This window comes from Carlito syrichta, unplaced genomic scaffold, assembly GCF_000164805.1.
Source record: "Carlito syrichta isolate Samal-C Ts95f unplaced genomic scaffold, Tarsius_syrichta-2.0.1 Scaffold315955, whole genome shotgun sequence".
NCBI classification, from domain to species: domain Eukaryota; kingdom Metazoa; phylum Chordata; class Mammalia; order Primates; family Tarsiidae; genus Carlito; species Carlito syrichta.
The window spans coordinates 239,465-257,725 of NW_007260051.1; the positions used below are offsets into that span (position 1 = coordinate 239,465).

At 58.0% G+C, this 18,261-nt stretch overlaps 1 protein-coding gene across 2 annotated transcripts in view; it reads left to right on the forward strand.

The window, feature by feature from the left end:
• Positions 1 to 18,261, forward strand: part of PITPNM2 (phosphatidylinositol transfer protein membrane associated 2) — a 46,272-nt gene that overhangs the window by 25,316 nt on the left and 2,695 nt on the right. Inside the window, exons 6-24 of one of the 2 annotated variants that reach the window (XM_021706721.1) lie at positions 261 to 356; positions 4,600 to 4,704; positions 4,872 to 4,942; positions 7,763 to 8,010; positions 8,471 to 8,660; positions 8,800 to 8,919; positions 9,754 to 10,010; positions 10,353 to 10,531; positions 11,910 to 12,080; positions 12,621 to 12,770; positions 13,726 to 13,890; positions 15,493 to 15,641; positions 15,988 to 16,104; positions 16,446 to 16,562; positions 16,684 to 16,832; positions 16,917 to 17,066; positions 17,515 to 17,698; positions 17,778 to 17,906; positions 17,991 to 18,250. In XM_021706721.1, the coding sequence (XP_021562396.1) occupies positions 261 to 356; positions 4,600 to 4,704; positions 4,872 to 4,942; positions 7,763 to 8,010; positions 8,471 to 8,660; positions 8,800 to 8,919; positions 9,754 to 10,010; positions 10,353 to 10,531; positions 11,910 to 12,080; positions 12,621 to 12,770; positions 13,726 to 13,890; positions 15,493 to 15,641; positions 15,988 to 16,104; positions 16,446 to 16,562; positions 16,684 to 16,832; positions 16,917 to 17,066; positions 17,515 to 17,698; positions 17,778 to 17,906; positions 17,991 to 18,250 (3,007 nt within the window). Of the gene's footprint in view, positions 1 to 260; positions 357 to 4,599; positions 4,705 to 4,871; positions 4,943 to 7,762; positions 8,011 to 8,470; positions 8,661 to 8,799; positions 8,920 to 9,753; positions 10,011 to 10,352; positions 10,532 to 11,909; positions 12,081 to 12,620; positions 12,771 to 13,725; positions 13,891 to 14,443; positions 14,600 to 15,492; positions 15,642 to 15,987; positions 16,105 to 16,445; positions 16,563 to 16,683; positions 16,833 to 16,916; positions 17,067 to 17,514; positions 17,699 to 17,777; positions 17,907 to 17,990; positions 18,251 to 18,261 lie in introns of both variants that reach the window. The other variant, XM_008073591.1, reaches the window with a different exon arrangement.

Here is an 18,261-nt window from a genome sequence, read left to right on the forward strand (position 1 = left end):
GCACTCCAGTCTGGGCAACAGAGTGAGACTCCAACTCAAAAAAAAAGAAAGAAAGAAAGATCCAGGACATCCACTCAGTGAGCCCAGGTTACTCCCCTCTCAGTTCTCCACATCATTCTCCTGAACCTTCCCAGCTCACATGGTAGTTTACATGATGCTGGTCAGGCCTGCAAGTTGCTCTCCCTGCCTTCTGCCAGCTCAGGCAGCCTCTGGGCTCCGCTCTTCTGGCTGGGTGTTCAGTCTAGGGTTTTGCTTTCCAGCAAGTCCTTCCCGCCATAGCATCTCGGAGTGGAGAATGCAGAGTATCGCCAGGGACTCAGATGAGAGCTCAGACGACGAGTTCTTTGATGCACATGGTATGTGGGCAGTCCCTGCAGTCCCAGGGCCCTCCTGGGCCAGATGGGATGGGTCTGAAAGGGTGGTATGATGTGGGAATTACCCATTACTATGTATGTATACCTGTGGACATAGTGGACAGCCCGGTGTTTGGGGTGGGGGGCACAGAGGATAATATGAAGTCATCCAGCTCCCTTGAGTCTGGAGTCTCAGGCTCACCTTTACCTGATAACAGGATATGCTGTGGGCCTGGCAGTTGGGGATTGTGCTCTTGAAACCCCCAGATAAGAAAATGGCAGCTCATACCTCTAATCCTAGCACTCTGGGAGGCCGAGGTGGGAGGATCACTTGGACCCAGCAATTGAAGACCAGCCTGGGAAACATAACAAGACCCTGTCTCTACAGAAAATTTAAAAAATTAGCTAGTCATGATGTTGTGCACCTATAATCCCAGCTACTTGGGAGACTGAGGTGGGAGGATGACTTGAGCTCAGGAGTTCGGGGCTGCAGTGAACTATGATCACATCACTATACTCTCTCTCAGAAAAGAAAAAAAATGGAAACAAGGATGTAAAATCAGACTGGGGCTTTATTCCATATGTGAATGAATTTCCATAAGAAGTATAACTTCTTTTTTTTTTTCTTTTGGCTTCTTCAGGTTGTCTAAGAAGTATAAATTCATTTAATTTTCTAATTATTTGTACTTTACCTTTCTCTTGATTAAATGAATACTACATCCAATGTAGGCACTTTAGAAAATGCAATAAGTAGAAAGTATGTGAAGTGCCCATTTTCCCAGAATGAGCACAGAGTGCCTCACCGTTCCTCTCAAGGAAGTCAGAGGGTCCAGAGGCGGGTATTTGTGGGGGCAGGTCCCTCTTCAGGCTGGTAGCTGAGTCAGCCCGAAGTTCACACAGCAGGGCAGAGACTCAGAAAGGGATGAGGATGTCCCCACAAGCACACAGCTAGGCACAGGCAGGGCCAGAGCCCCCTTATGCCGCCACCATGGCTTGGAGGGGGCAGAGGTGCCACGTAAGGATGGCATCTTGGTTATCTGGCCAGCTGGCCCTAAAGGGAAAGAACTAAGGGATTCAGTGTCCAGGCAAAAGGGAGATGCCTAGTTCAGACCTGGGGCCTCCTGAGCCAGCCTCTGCACCTGCAGCCTCACCAAGGGTGGGAGGGGCCATCTTGATGTCCCACCCCTCCCTGCTGGCTCTCTGTCTTTGACAAGAGGAAAATACGTATTTAACAAAGAAAAAGCTGCAAAAGGGAAGACAGAGCAGAGCAGGAGATGCCAGAGCAGCGACACCCTGGGAAAGTAGGTCTAGGGGCCCATTCCATTGCCAGAGGAGGGCCAGCGTGGTCAGAACCAGGCAGCAGCCTTGAACCCAGCAGTCCCAGGTGGGCATTCTTAGGAGAGCAGAAGCAGGAGTCACGGATGCAGTGTGCATAACAGCATGTCTCCCTGAGCTGTATTTCTGTGGACACTCTGTCCACAGAATGATAGCTGAACAGGGGCATGCCACAGAATGATAGCTGGACAGGGCCAGTGCTCCAGAGCAGCGGCCCCCACCTCTCTGGCATCAGGAACCAGTTTTGTGGAAGACAGTTCCCACGGACTGGTGGGGGTGGGGGGGAGTGGTTCAGGATGATTCAAGCACATAACATTTATTGTGCCCTTTATTTCTATTATTACATTGTAATATATAATGAAATAATTATATAGCCCACCATTTAAAAAGTGGTAAGCAAAATAATGGGCAGACCGTGCGCAGACTAAAATAAACATCGGATTCTGACTTAAAGCCTGCTACCAGATGCAGCTGCACAACTGAAGTATATCTGTTCACTTGCCACTTGCTGATAGGGTTTTTGTTGTTGGTTGTTTGTTTGAGTTGGAGTCTTACTCTGTCACCCAGGCTGGAGTACAGTGGCATACTCACCGCCACCACAACCTCGACTTGCTGTACTCAGGTGATCCTTCTGCCTCAGCCTTCCAAGTAGCTGGAACCCACAGGTGCACACCACTATGTCTGGGTAATTTTTTAATTTATTTATTGTAGAGACATCTCTACAATACAGAGAATTGCCCAAGCTGGTCTCAAATCCCTGGACTCAGGCAATCCTCTAGCCTCCAACTCCCAAAGTACACTGATAGGGTTTTGATATGAGTCTGCAAACGATTTATTATGGTCTCTGTTGAGTTAAACCTCACTGCTAATGTTGATCTGTATTGGCAGCCGCTTACTAGCACTAGCATCACCACCTCAGCTCCACCTCGGATCATCAGGCATTAGATTCTCATAAGGAGCATGCAACCTAGATCCCTCACATGCGCAGTTCACAATAGGGTTCGTCCTTGTATGAGAATCTAATGCCACAGCTGATCTGACAGGAGGTGGAGCTCAGGTGGGAATGCGAGCAATGGGGAGCAGCTGTAAATAAAGATGAAGCTTCTTCACTCACTAGCCTGCTACTTACCTGCAGTGCAGCCTGGTTCCCAACAGGTCATAGACAAGTATCGGTCTGTGGCTCGGGGGTTGGGGACCTCTGTTCTATAGCACTGTAGGATAACTAGAGTTAGCAATAATATTTAGTTTCAAATTTAGAGGGATGTTGAATGTTGCCAGCCCAAAGAAAGGATAAATGTTTGAGACAATGGATATGCTGACTACCCTGATCTGATCACCATACATTATATATATGGAACCTTCACTATGTACCCCATGAATAGGTACAATTATTATTTGTCCATTTAAAAAATAAGAATTTTTTAAATGGTGAAGATGGAATAAAGTAAATGTAGCATTTTTTAAAAACAGGCCAGGCACAGTGGCTCATGCCTGTAATCCCAGCTCTTTGGGAGGCAGAGGCAAGAGGATTACCTGAATCCAGGGGTTCAAGACCAGCCTAGGCAACTTGACGAGACTGCATCTCTACAATAAATCAAGAAATTAACCATGCGTGGTGGCGCATGCCTGTAGTTCCAGCTACTTGAAAGGCTGAGGTGGAAGGCTTGCCTGAGCCCAGCAGGTCAAGGCTGCAGTGGCTATGAGTGTGCCACTGCCTTCCAGCCAGGGTAGCAGAGTGAGACTACTACTCATAAAAACAGGAACGTCAGCTGATTAATGGATAAATAAAATGTGCAATATCCACACAATAAAATATTCAGCCACAAAAAAGAATGAAGCACTGACACATACTGCAATATGGCTGAACCTTGAGAACACTGGGCTGAGTGAAAGAAGCCAGTCACAAAGACCACATGTAGCATCGTTCTGTTCACAGGAAGTGTCCACTGTAGGCAAGACCATAGAACCAGAAAGTACTGTAGGTTGACTGGTGGTGCAAGGGACAGAGGACGGTAGGAATAAGGACTAACTGCTCCTGGGTACACGGTTTCCATTTGGAGTGATAAGAATGTTCTGGAATTAAATCATGGTGATGGTTGCACATCATTGTGAATGTACAAAATGCTGCTTTAAAATGGTTTAAGGCTGGGTGTGGTGGTTCACGTCTATAATCAGTACTTTGGGAGGCTGAGGAAAGAGGATCGCTTGAGCCCAGGAGTTAGACACTAGCCTAGGCAACATAGTGAGATCTTTTCTCCACAAAAAAAGTCAAAAACTTAGCTGGGCATGGTGCATGCACCTGTTGTCCCAGCTTACTCAAGAGGCTGCAGCGGAAGGATCACCTGAGCCTAGGAGGTCAAGTCTGCAGTGAGTTGTGATCATGCCACTGCACTCCAGCCTGGGTGACAAAGTGAGACTCCCGACTCAAAAAATAAAAATAAAATAAAATGGACCAGGTGCAGTGGTTCACACCTGTAATCCCAACACTTTGGGAGGCGGAGGCAACTTGTTAAGACCTCGTGTCTACAATAAAGCAAAAAATTAGCCAGGCATGATGGCATGCACCTGTAGTTCCTTAGAAGGCTGAGGTGGAAGGATGCCTGAGCCCAGCAGGTCGAGGCTACACTTGTAATTGCATCACTGCACTCCAGCCTGGGTGACAGAATGAGACTCTGACTCCAAAAAAATAAAATAAAATGGTTTAAATGGTGAATTGTGTCATGTGTATGTTACAATTTTTTTCCCACTGGTCAGGAAGAAACCCAATGGGTGTATGGACGTCCTGTTGAGGGAGGGGAGGGAGAGAGCAGAGCCAAGCAGGGTGTGGGGAAAACACAGGATCTTTTTGCCTCCGGAAGCCAGGCCTCCCCGCAGTCCCTGTCCTGCTGAAGTTCCCCTCTCTCTTCACCAGAGGACCTGTCCGACTCGGAGGAAATGTTCCCCGAGGATATCACCAAGTGGAGCTCCAACGACCTCATGGACAAAATCGAGAGCCCAGAGCCGGAGGACACACAGGGTAACTGGCCTGGGGGCCACAGAGCCTCGGGAGGGCAGCTGCAGAGCCCAAGGCCCTTTCTGACCCAGCTCTGCACAGCACTGGGCACCAGGGGCCTGAGCACCCCCCATTAGTGTTGCAGCTTCTGTTAGTGGCCCTTCGCTCACAGCACGGCTTCTGTATTGCAGACGGGCTATACCGCCAGAGCACCCCTGAGTTCAGGGTGGCCTCCAGTGTGGAACAACTGAACATCATTGAGGTGGGTGCCTGGGGGCTGGAGGGACAGGGCATGGCTGCTGGGGTGGGGACAGAGTATAGGGGAGCAGGCCTGCGGGCGATGGGGGCAGAACTCTGTGCCTGCAGCCTCACATCCACACCTGGGAGCCATCGTGAAGGGCTCTGGGCCTCCTTGTTGCCTCTCTCTCTCTGAGGTCCCTGGGAAGCAGGGACTGCAGCCAGCAGCCCCCAAGGAAGACCTTATCCAGGCTCCACCTGTGGAAAAGTAAAATGAGCAACTTGTAAATTCCAGATAAAAAATAAGATCTTCACCTTGTGCCCAGCCTGTCTGCTGTCCCTGAAGATAAAAAGAAGGGAAGGAAGCAAAAGTCGTCTGGGCAGAAGTGATGTGGCTGATGAGGTGGCCCCATGGGGGGCAGGCAGAGCTCAGTGTATCCAATAAAGCTGTCCTGGTAGAGCCCCTGCATCCGCTTCAGGGGTTCTTTGCGGAGCTCATACCCCCTCCTCCCCCACATGTAGGCGATCAGGGCTGTTTGCACTAGGGCAGAAGCTAGGGCTAAGCCAGACTGCCCCACGCTGCAGTTGCCTGTGGTCACTGCTCTGCTCTGGCCTCAAGCTGCCTAAGGTGAAGACGGCACCTGCTCCTGGGGAACTCTCCCATGGGGAGTCTGGAGGCAGGAGAAGCATCCACAATCCCCCACCTTGGTCCTCTGCTTTGTGGTATGGAGTCAAAGTGGGCTTTTCTAGAAGGGGTAATGGAATGGGGGAAGTTGATTTCCAATTGCTTCTTAATGGCTAGATAAAGCCAACAGAGCTCCTCCTGCAGTGCACACAGCTCTGACAGCCTGGGGGAAGGGCAGGAGGGCCTGGGCTCTAGATCTGCCTGGGATGTATGCTCAGAGTCCAGCATGGATTCTGGGGCACTGCCGTCCAAAGCCAGATCCTTTTGTCTGCAAGAGCCCCCAAACCGGAGTCCCCTCTCCTGACCCTGTGGATACACCAGAGAATGCCCAGGCTCTCCAGAGCCCACGGCTCCTGCTGGGGCTCTGGGCAGGGTGAATTCCTGAGGCAGGGTACCCTGGAGAAAGGCTAGGTGTGAAGCAAGTTGTATTTCAAGGGCCTGTGGGAGTCTCTGAACAGCCTCCATGGCTGGGCCCAGCCAGACAGGCCCACACAGGAATTTGTCAGCCCCTGCTGCCCAGCCCTGCTTGCTCCTTGGTGATTAATTACCTCTGGACCTTACGTTCCTATCCTGAGAACAAGGAGGCTGTGCAAGACATTTTCATTAGATCTTGCCTTGCTGGGCGGAAAGAGCCCTTGTCAGATGAGCCCGATGGAGCTCCTGGTCATCACCTCCTGGCCTGTGGTTCTGGGCAGCTGGTGCCCACTCCCCAACCCCAGGCTGTGGGTTTGTTCTTGCCCAGGCCAGCCAGTCTGCCAGGACCCCAGGCAGGAGAGAGGAAGCCCCATGGCTCCTCCTGGGGTGAGGGCAGACCAGCCTTCCTCTTCCAAGCCCAGTACCACCCGCCAGCCTTCCTCCTTTACCCTCCCAGAGCCCTCTGCTTCTCAGTGGCTCCCAGCCCAACCATTCCCTTGTGTTTCCTGTTGGCTTTGTCAACCCCCACACTGTCCACCCCTCTCAGCCTCTGCACTGGCCTCTGGGTCCTGCTGCTGCCTCCACGCCCTGCCCTCTGGTGGACTAGTTCAGGGCCAGCTGTCCCCACCAAAGGCCCTCCAGATGGCTTTGTCCTTGTTCTAGGTCCCTTGGGGACAGGACTCTCCCTTCAGCTCCCCTCTTTCTCCACCACATCCCTAGACATAGTATGGGCACAGCAAGTATTCACCAGTGAACCCTCTTGGGTCTTGACCCTGGTATCTCCCAGTCACACACCAGAAGCTTGGGGTGGGGTGTGGAGTATGGCTCCTGGAAGTAGGGGCACAGCCTGGGTTGGCAGGAGAGCACTGAGCACAGCAGGGCTCTGGGTTCCAGTCCACTGACACGCTATATGACATGAGACCAGTCCCTTGGCCTGGAATATTTTTGTACCCTGTGCACAGGTGTATAGGTCTAGGGTCACACTTTGACCTCACAGGCAAGTCTGACCAGCAGGTGGTGGATCTTATAATCAGATCAGCAGACCTGAGTTACCCTCCTGCTCTAAGGTGCCGAGGCTCTGCCCCCTCCAAGACTCCTTTGCTCTTGGGGACTTTGGTCTTAGAGAGAGTCCAGGAATGGCAGGCCTGGGGATGGGTCAAGGGAGGAAGTAGCTGGAGGAGAGCTCAGAGCTGCAGGCAGAATGGCCAGGGTTGCTGCCTGCCCAGGCTGTGGTTGCCCTGACCCCAGACATTCTTAAGTGAATCCTGTGACTTGGAGCTGGCAGTGACCCTTTCTGCTCAGGCCAAGAGACACATGGAGGTCAGGCAGCCCCCGAGGTTAGGACCAGGCTGAGTCTCTCTGCTTCCCTCCAAGCCAGAAGCCCCGGAAGCCAGAAGCTCCCTGGGCTTCTGGAAGGAAGGGGAGCTCATGCTCCCAGAGGAATAGACTCCCTCCTTCCATGTCCCCTGTGCCTCTGCTCAGGCTGGAGCTGAGCAGGACTGCAGGGAGGAGGAACAGACAGTCTTCACCTCCCTGGCTCCTCCTCCAGGCTCCAGTCCCTGCAGGGATCTGAGGGAAGGAGTTGACACAGCTGAACACCAGGCCCTGGAGCTGCGTGACTGAATCAGGGTTCTCAGAGGGAGCAATTGGGCCAAAACAGGCCTCCCCCTGGGGCAACAGACAGGCCTCCTCCTGGGGCTGAGTTTCCCAGGAAGTTGATGCTGCCCCCCACCCCCGCCTGTGTAGGACGAGGTCAGCCAGCCGCTGGCTGCGCCACCCTCCAAGATCCATGTGCTGCTGCTGGTGCTGCATGGAGGAACCATCCTGGACACGGGCGCTGGGGACCCCAGCTCTAAGCAGGGCGACACCAACACCATCGCCAACGTGTTCGACACCGTCATGCGCGTGCATTACCCCAGTGCCCTGGGACACCTCGCCATCCGCCTGGTGCCCTGCCCGCCCATCTGCTCTGATGCCTTTGCCCTGGTCTCCAAGTGAGTGGCATCTGCCTGCCAGCTCCCATCCTCGCACACAGCCTCTCGCGGTCCTGGCAACAGGGGGAGGGCAGCAGCATACCATCTCCCTTCCCACTTCCAAGCCTCTGGCAGCTCCCCTAGTACTGAGACCTTGACTTGATGCCCAGACCTGCTGGCCAGCCTCCTCTGCCAGGAGGCAGCAAATCATACGTAGGCAGCAAATCATATGCAGAGTCCCAGGAAGGGCTGGGGCCCAAGGTTGAGCTTCAGTTTCCAAATGTGTCATGTAGAAATTCTGACCTATCTCCGAGATACAGGGTCCTACTCACCAGCCCTGTTCCCAAGCCTGCCTAGGGCCTGGCCTGGAAGTGTCCCCATGAGTTCTTGCCAAGTCCATGGCTGGGACTCAGTCAGGGCAGAGCAGACCTTTGGGCAGAGCTGAGGCCTCCTGCCTCTCCTGACCGGTCCTCTCCCCCAGCCTCAGCCCCTATAGCCACGACGAAGGCTGTCTGTCCAGCAGTCAGGATCACATCCCTCTGGCTGCCCTGCCCCTGCTGGCAACTTCATCACCCCAGTACCAGGAGGCGGTTGCCATGGTGATTCAGCGAGCCAATGTGGCCTACGGGGACTTCATCAAGTCGCAGGAGGGCATGACCTTCAATGGGCAGGTGAGTCCTGGGGGAAGGGGGAGAGGGGAAGATGGAAGACTCTGCAGGGTGGGTTGCCTGACACAGAAGGTGACTTCCCCAGGCTGTAGCCCAGGGATCAGGGCAGATGCTCAGGCCTTGGGACCCCTCCCGCCCCCAGGTCTGCCTCATTGGGGACTGTGTCGGGGGCATCCTGGCATTCGATGCCTTGTGCTACAGCAACCAGCCGGTGTCTGAAAGTCAGAGCAGCAGCCGCCGGGGCAGCGTGGTCAGCGTGCAGGTACCGGAATGGGGCCCAAATGTCCACTGAAGCCTGTAGTCTCTTGCGGTCCTAGAGGCTAGCTGCCCTGCCTGCTGCTGGGGCACTGGGCTGGCACTTGGCCCCGGGCTGTGCCCACTGAGCAAAGGGCTGGCAGCACTTCCTGAGTCCACTTGGCCCAGATGCCATTCAGCAGAGCTCCACTTATTCATTTATTCATTTAACAAACATTTTCCAAGCCCCTGAGCCACAGCCCTGCTGCCAGAGCTCGCCATCAGAGAAGGGGACATGGAGGGGTTGAGGGTAGACAAACCAAGGGTGCCCATTCTATCCAAGGAATCAGGGAAGGCGCCCAAAGCCCATCTGTATGCTGGGCCCTGGAGGAGGTTAGGAGTCTTCCTCAGAATCCTTCCTTCCTCACTCCCCAAAAAGGTTAGAAAGGGCAGAGTTGCCAGTACAGGTGTCCAGAGGTGCCGGGGCAGAAGCTGGGGGGCAGGTGAACAGCTGCTGTGTGGCTGAGCCCAGGAGTGCATGTGACTTCACGGGCCATACATGGAAGTCTGCACCATGGGAGGCCCCGATTGCTGGAGGTAGGATGGCGGCCTCCCTCCACTTCCCAGGTGGGAGGAAGGATCTGAGGTCCCTGAGATGCAGAGTGGTAAATGACTTAGGGGAGATCTCTGAGGTCCAGGATGGCCGGTGGGCTGGGGACCCCAGGAGACATGGCCTCTCACCTCTGGCTCAAGAGAGTGGCCGGCTGCGCCTAATCTGGAGGAAGGAAGCAGTTTCTAGGGCACTGGAGAAGGGACCGGGCCCATGGCCACCCTGCAGTGAGCCTCCACGGGGCCATTCCAGGACAATGACCTGCTGTCCCCGGGCATCCTGGTGAATGCAGCACACTGCTCTGGCAGCGGCGGCGGTGGCAGTGGTGGCGGCAGTGGCAGTGGTGGTGGCTCCAGCCTGGAGAGCAGTCGGCACCTGAGCCGCAGCAACATCGACATCCCCCGTAGCAACGACACCGAGGACCCCAAAAGGCAGCTGCCCCGCAAGAGGAGTGACTCATCCACCTACGAGCTAGATACCATCCAGCAGCACCAGGCCTTCCTGTCCAGGTGGGTGGGGGCAGGGGATGGGAGGGCCTTTGCAAGTGAGAGGGACGCCCCTGCCAATCGCTGGCCTAAGGGTGGGGGTGGGGTGGCAGAGGCAGGAGCAGAACTGACGAGGGTGGCATGGTCAGGGCTGTCTGGAAGGTGGTGTGCTACCTGGAGAGGTTGGGACCCGCTGTCACCAGAAGCATCCCGGAAGATGCTGGGCAGCTGTGCTCACAGGACAGCACAGGAGCAAATCTCACTGATGATGCAGAGGGGCCACTGGACCCAGCCTGTCCCCAGTGAGGCTGAGGGGAGGCCGGCCCTGAGAAGGGCTGTGGTGTGACCACATGTGTGCCTCTCCAGCCTCCATGCCAGCGTACTGAGGACGGAGCCCAGCTCCCGCCGCTCCAGCAGCTCCACCATGCTGGACGGCACAGGGACCCTGGGCAGGTTTGACTTTGAGATCACCGACCTCTTCCTCTTTGGGTGCCCGCTCGGGCTGGTCCTGGCCTTGAGGAAGACCGTCATCCCAGCCCTGGATGGTGAGAGCTCTGCAGGGCTGCAGGTGGGATGGGTGGTAATGAGCCGGGCAAGGGGGTCTCAGTGGACCCCTGTCATGAGACCATGGCCAGGTCCTGGGCCCATTTCTGCCTTCCTTTCTGCCTTCCCCCAAGGGTTGCTGTCCTTTGCTCTTGCTTCAGCAGCTCGGTCACTGGCCCATCCCTGACACCCCATTTCATTTCATCAAGGTGCCCATGGGAGCTGAGGGCCATTCCCCAGATAGGCAAGCTGAGGCCCAGGGAGCAAAGGCAACACCCCAGAGTCAGAGGGGCTCAGACCCAATCCGAGGTCCTCCCACAGGGAGACACACAAAACCAGGCACTCCCCCAAGGACTCCTGGGCACAGTAGCCTCCACAGTCTACACAGAGGGAGGGCCTGCCCTAGACCAACCCACGCAGCTCCAGGAAGCCACACGCTCCTTACAGTAGCCATGCAGGACCCATGTCACCTCCCAGAGGACAGGGGGAAACAGGCTCAGAGAGGTTTAGACAGTTGCCAAGTGCTAGGTTAAAAATGCAGACCCCCAGACTCAGCACCCTGTGCTGCTTCCCCTTCCTCAAACTGGCGACTTAAGTGCTGTCAGGAAGGGAAATGTGTAGCATTAAAGGGATCCCCAACAACCAGGGCAACTCACACTTGGTGTGAATGGATGCAGCCACCTGGAGGGCAGTGTGACATCATGCATCAGGACAGTCCCACCCCACTCTGAACAGTCCCACAGAGACCCTCATACTAGTGCATGGAAACAGAGACAGTGCCACCGTGGCCACATTATTTGTAATCGTGAACCCAAACATCCATTGGAGGGGACTGGTCACATAAATTGTAGAGCACCACACAGTGGGGCATCAGCCACCATTAAAACCAACGAGACAGAACCAGGTGTGCTGTAGGAGAAACCCCCCACGTTCTGTTGTGTGGGGAAGGAAGCAGAGTTCAGACAGCACTGCACACGCGCCCGCTCGTGGTCCTGGCAGGGAGCTCTGCAGAACTCACTGTGCGCTCCCGCGTTCTTACCTCTTGTGACCTCCCGAACAGCTGCCTGAGGTGGCTGGAACAGCGGTGCCCTTGACAGAGAAGGAAATGTTCCCAGTCCGGTGGGGGTGGGGGCGGGAGCTCCTGAAAGAGGCAGCTGCAGCTGCCAGGGCTCTGAGGCGGGGAGGCATCCCTATGCGCCCTTCTCATGTCTGGTTCTCTACCTCCAGCTAGCCCTCCACCATGGCCATCAGAACTTTTTGAGTTTAAAAAAATTGGATAATAAAGTGACAGTGACCCAAACGTCCCATGTTGGGGTCCCCAGCCCCCACCCACCAGGGCAGAGCCAGCCCCAGGCTCTGCAGCCGACACCCTGCCCCCAGTTTTCCAGCTGCGGCCAGCCTGCCAGCAAGTCTACAACCTCTTCCACCCCGCGGACCCGTCCGCCTCGCGCCTGGAGCCACTGCTGGAGCGGGGCTTCCACGCCCTGCCACCCCTCAGCATCCCGCGCTACCAGCGCTACCCGCTGGGGGATGGCTGCTCCACACTACTGGGTGAGGGCGAGCCCTGCTCCTCCTCGGGAAAGGTGGGGTGGGTGCGGCCCATGGCTCTTCCCCAGGGGAGGGACAGCCTGCAGAAAACACCTCCTTGGGGCAGGTGCATCAGTCCTCTCTGATCCCTTGCTGATCCCTGTGAAGCGCCTTCAGAGGGCACAAGTCAGGGCCTCACCCCAGGGTGCCAGGGTGGGGTGTGGGGCACGGGGTGTGGGAGGGTGTGTCAGAGACTTCCCTGCCCACTGCCCAAGCCTCCGTTCCAGCAGAGACAGAACCAAGAACCTAGGAGGGGCCCTCACTGTATTGGGGACACGGTTGGGCCCCATCATGGCTGGTGGCCAGTCCAGAAATGGGGGTGTAGGAGATGGGAGTGGGGGAGGATATGGGGGAACACAGGCCCCTCCCCCCACCCCACGTGTGTCCCAGCATCTTGTCATGTCCTAGTCCTGCAGGCGTCCCAAGTCTGTGTCAGAGCGTGTATAGATGGCCTGCGCGAGTGTCTGTTCTTGTCCTCTCTGTTCTCTCCCCGTCTATCTCTAGTTGAGACCGTGCAGAGAAACCCTGAGCTGGTCCTGGAGGGCGGCCCCCTGGCCCCTCTCCCCTACAGGGACGGCTTCCTGGAAACCAGTATTCCCGTTCCCGCGCCCACCTGGCAAGATGGGCCCCGCCCAAGCCTGGGCTGTGCTGAGTGTGTGTACCCCACTCCCGCTCATGGTGATGTCCGCTTGGCTGGCTGATCCCTGGTCCTCAGGGACCCGTCCCTGCCCTTCATGGCCACTTGGAGTTCATGGGACCCTGGTTGCCAGGATCAAAGACCCAGGCAGGAAGGCCCTGGGAGTTGGTTTTGGTGCCTCTTCCCTGCACACTGTGGGCCAGAGGCTGTCCCAGGGTTACACAGCACATTAGTGACAGTCCAGGGGCTCTGTCCCTGATGGTGAGGCTGGCAGAGCAGACAGGAGATGGGGTAAGGCCTGGAGTCAGCCGGCCCCCTCTCCATCCTCACCCAAGAGAAGCCTCCTGTCCTAGTGAAGGACCTCTCCCTTCTTTCCCTGCAGGCACCTCCAGCACCAGCCCACTCGCGGTTTCTCTGGCCAAGCCCTGTCTTCCCGCTCTGCCTGTCCTCAGGCCCAGCTGAGCCTAGCTTGAACCCCTAGCACCTGCTTTTGTCCCCATCAGGGCGGGCCAGCTGTGGCCTGTGTGTGAGGGATGCCAGGGGCTTGCCTCCTCCTCAGGCCTCTGCATGTCTAGAGCATCCCCTGGAAGCCACCCAAGGCTCCTGTTGTCAGCACCCCTCAAGCTGGCCTAGAGCTACCACTGCCCTGCTGTGGCCTAGGTCAAGCCCTAGAGCACAGGGGGCCCTGCTGATAGAGCTGTTGGAGACCAGCCAAGGAGCAAATGTGGGCAAGGGGGTGGCTGTGGAGGGATGAACCCAGCCTCCTCACCTCCCGCCCTGTGTCTGTGTCTGTCCATCTGTCCAGCCCTGCCAACCCTTCTCCCCGCCTCAGCTCTGGGCCCTGGCATGGCCACCACCCCCGCCCCCAGCCTAGGTGCACACTGAGCCCAGCACACCGGCTCCTCCGCTGCTCAGGGGCCAGGCTGGGTGGGGCCTCTCTCACATGGGCCTCTGGTCCCTGTTCACCTGCAGCTGACGCACTCCAGACCCACAACACAGTCTTCCAAGAGCACGGGGCCCCTTCCTCACCCGGCACGGCACCCACCAGCCGTGGCTTTCGCCGAGCCAGCGAGATCAGCATCGCCAGCCAGGTGTCAGGCATGGCTGAGAGCTACACAGCATCCAGCATTGCCCAAAGTGAGTGACCAGGCCCCCTGTGCCCTTCTTACTCAACCAGGCCACTGAGCCCCACGCCTGGGGACAGCTGGCCAAGTCTAGAGGCATTTTAGTTGCTATAGCTGGGGAGGTGGCACTGCTAGCATCTGGTGGGTAGAAGCAGAGGGTGCTGGGCACCATAGCACCCAGGCCAGCCTGCAGCCTGACTCTAGTGGGCCAGGCCAAGCAGGAGTGCCAGGCTAAGAAACACCACCTACTCGGGAGGATTCTGGAGGAAGGCTTGAGAGGGGGCCCCTGCCTCCTCGTGTTTGGCTTCTGCCACCTCAGAGGCCTCCTTGAAGTCACCCCCTTCGTCCCCAGGTGGCTGCCCCATGCTGGGCCAGGGATTCTCTCGGCTGTGGTTCATGCAGCCATGAAGGGGCTGAGGCCTGTTTGGGGGCTTCTGGTTGCTGCATGCATCCATGAGGGTCAGGAGGACCTGCCCTTGCTGTCCCAGGCCAGCTGTCTGCCCACTGTCCCACCTAGCCCGAGTAGCGTCAGCGTAGCTGAGCCATCCGTTGTTCTTGCTTCTCAGAGGCCCCCGTGTCACTCAGCCACACCCCCAGCGTCAGGCGCCTATCCCTGCTCGCCCTGCCCGCCTCCCACCCTCCCACCCCCAGTCCCCCGGCCAGGCAGGCAAGCCCTGGCCTGGACAGGGCCCCCTGCCTCCCTGAGCTGGACATCGGAGAAGGTACTGGCCTTGCACTCACTCACACCCTCCCCTCACTCGGGGTCACTCACTGCTGCTGAGCACCTCACCCGCTCACCACCACACCCTGCCCACCTGGACCCCTGCCATGGCCTACAAGGGAGCGGGAGGCTGGGCTGGGGAAACTCGGACATCCAGGGAGGCAAGGGCTGGTGGTGGTGGCTAAGGGGATGGGGGCCCCACGGAGCTGGAACGAGGCCAGATGAGGACCAGGAAGCTCTGTGGGTCCCCCATCATGCAGGCTGCAGGCAGAACACAGGGGAGCCTGGACCCATAAGACAGGCACTGTATGGGCACCTCCTACAAGTGGCAGAGCCAGATACACAGCAGGACCATCCAGCTAGGGGTCCAAGCTCCACCACCCACCCTGCTGCCTCCCAGGGCTGTGGGCAGTCCAGGTGCTGAGGGTGGCAGAGCTTGCCTGGGGAGTCAGGGATGGTAACCTCCCTCTGTGATGCCTTTCACAGCCTTGAGGCCTGGGGGCAGACAGAAGAAGAACAGAGTGGTCCAGATAAGGCCGAGATGGGGTCCAGGGCAGAGTCACCAGAGTCAGTGACATGCCCAGGAACAGCTAGTCCTGTCTGCACACCCAGCTGGCCCCTCTACCCCCTCTCCTGTGGAGGGCCCCCAGTAGTGCTGATGCTCATGGCCTGGCCGTGGCCTGCCCATGATCCTCTGGCTGCTTGGGTGCTGTCCTGACATCCGCCTACATTCTTGCTTCCCTCTGTGACTGGGCCTGGGAGGAGGAGGCTTGCTCTGGCTGCAGCCGGTGGGGGGTCTGGTCTGGGCTGAGCCAAGCCTCAAGGGCCAGGTCACCCTCTGGGGTCCCTGCCCTGGCCTCGCAGCCCCAGCCCAGTCACGGCCCCTCCTGGCAGTCGCTGCAAAGTGGTGGGGCCAGAAGCGGATTGACTACGCCCTGTACTGCCCTGATGCCCTCACGGCCTTCCCCACTGTGGCCCTGCCCCACCTCTTCCATGCCAGCTACTGGGAGTCAACGGACGTGGTCTCCTTCCTGCTGAGACAGGTACCCTGTGGTTGACACTGCCATGACACAGCCCCATATCACAGATGACAGGGCCAGTGGGGACCCCCCCCTCTGTCCACAGCAGACCACAGGGCAAGCAGGACAGAGGCAGCTCTATGCTAGCATGTGCTAAGACTTTTAGGAACGGTGGAATGGGATGTATTTGCATGCTTGGGGTACAAATGGGAGCTTGGGGGGCCGCTGGGTGGTCTGTAATGGGCTAAACAGTATTCCCTCAAAACCCTCGCAGGCTCCTCCTGCAGCTCCTGGGCATTAGGCCTCTTCCTCCCCCAGCAGGAAGCCTCCCAGTGGCTCTGCCCCATGGCCAGCCCTGTCTCCCTCCCAGGTCATGAGGCACGACAGCTCCAGCGTCTTGGAGCTAGACGGCAAGGAGGTGTCAGTGTTCACGCCCTCAAAGCCTAGAGAGAAGTGGCAACGCAAGAGGACCCACGTGAAGCTGCGGGTGAGGAGCCCAGGCCCTGGCCCTGCCCTGTTGAGTCCCCACGAGAAGCCCTTTCCCAGTTTCAGATGAGAAGCCTGAGGTGCAGCGACACGTGCTGTCTTACTGTGCCCTCCCAGGCTGCGAGGTGGGAGCCGTCAGCCCGTTTCAAGACCAGGGAGTAAGCAAGGCTTCCTAATTGTCCCAAGGCCATGTCGTTCTAGTGGCTGACCAGGACACTGCCATGGGCTGCCTGGCTCTCAGCCTAGGTTCACGCCTCAGGCCCACAGAGCTTAAGCTGGGCCCAGGAGACCCCCACGCCCTCCATCCTCCACCCTAAGCCAGCCTTGCTCTTCCTCCCCCAGAATGTGACTGCCAACCACCGGATCAACGATGCAGTCGCCAATGAGGATGGCCCCCAGGTTCTGAGCGGCCGGTTCATGTACGGGCCCCTGGACATGGTCACCCTGACTGGAGAGAAGGTAAGGATGTGGGGAAACGCAGGAGGACTTCAGGGGGCTCCCCGCCACCCTCTGGCCTGGTGTAGGAGCAGGGAGGCCAGGGCGCAGCCAGCTCATGACCAGCCGCGGGGGCGGTCCCCAGGTGGACGTGCACATCATGATGCAGCCACCCTCAGGCGAGTGGCTCTACCTGGACACACTGGTGACCAGCAGCAGCGGGCGTGTCTCCTACACCATCCCCGAGACGCACCGCCTGGGTGTGGGTGTCTACCCCATCAAGATGGTAGTCAGGTACGTGGCTCCACCAGGGCGGGAGGGTTGAGAGGACAGGCTCTGGCTGGTTCTGATGAGCGCCCCCCCACCCCTGCCTGCCAGGGGAGACCACACGTTTGCCGACAGCTACATCACTGTACTGCCCAAGGGCACAGAGTTTGTGGTCTTCAGCATCGACGGCTCATTTGCCGCCAGCGTGTCCATCATGGGCAGCGACCCCAAGGTGCGGGCCGGGGCTGTGGACGTGGTGCGGTGAGTGGCCCAGAGGGGCACTAAGGAACTGTAGCAAGGTGGGCAGGCTCGAGGGCCCCTGCAACCAGCTGGGGGAGGACGGGGACGCCTTTGCAGGGGAATGCTTGGCTCGGCCACCAGGCCTTGAGAATGTTTGGTGCCCAGCACCCCCACTTATTAGCTGAGTCACCTTGGGCAGGTGATTTAACCTCTCAGTGTTGGCCTTCAGTTCCCTCACCTGGAAAGTGAGCTGGTGAGTCTAGTTCCACCTCCAGTAGAGGGCGTCTGTGGGGACTAAGTGACCAAAGCTCCGAGAAGCCTGCCAGCCCTGTGCCAGCCCCCGTGAGGACTTTCTGCTGCCACCATCATTGTCACTGTTACTGTTTGGGCACCAGCTGGGAAGGAGACCGGGAGACCCAGGAGGAAGGGCAGGGCAGCATGAGACACCCAGGCCTGGTCTCGCCCCCAGGCACTGGCAGGACCTGGGCTACCTCATCATCTATGTCACGGGCCGGCCCGACATGCAGAAGCAGCGGGTGGTGGCGTGGCTGGCCCAGCACAACTTCCCCCACGGCGTGGTGTCCTTCTGTGACGGCCTGGTGCATGACCCGCTGCGGCACAAGGCCAACTTCCTGAAGCTGCTCATCTCTGAGGTGGGGCCCAGGAAGACAGGGTTGGGGCAGGGGTGGGGCGGAAGGGCAGGGCCGGTGCCCACGATGGTCTCGCCCACAGCTGCACTTGCGTGTGCACGCAGCCTACGGCTCCACCAAGGACGTGGCGGTCTACAGCTCCATCAGCCTGTCCCCCATGCAGATCTACATCGTGGGCCGGCCCACCAAGAAGCTGCAGCAGCAGTGCCAGGTGAGCGCACACGTTGGGGGCGGGCACGACGGGCAGCCCCAGGAGCCCCCAGCCCGACAGCCCCTCCTCCCCACTGCCCCACAGTTCATCACGGATGGCTACGCGGCCCACCTTGCTCAGCTGAAGTACAGCCACCGGGCGCGGCCGGCCCGCAACACGGCCACCCGCATGGCGCTGCGCAAGGGCAGCTTTGGTCTGCCTGGCCAGGGTGACTTCCTGCGCTCCCGGAACCACCTGCTCCGCACCATCTCGGCCCAGCCCAGCGGGCCCAGCCACCGGCACGAGCGGACACAGAGCCAAGCAGACAGCGAGCAGCGGGGCCAGCGCAGCATGAGCATGGCAGCCAGCTGCTGGG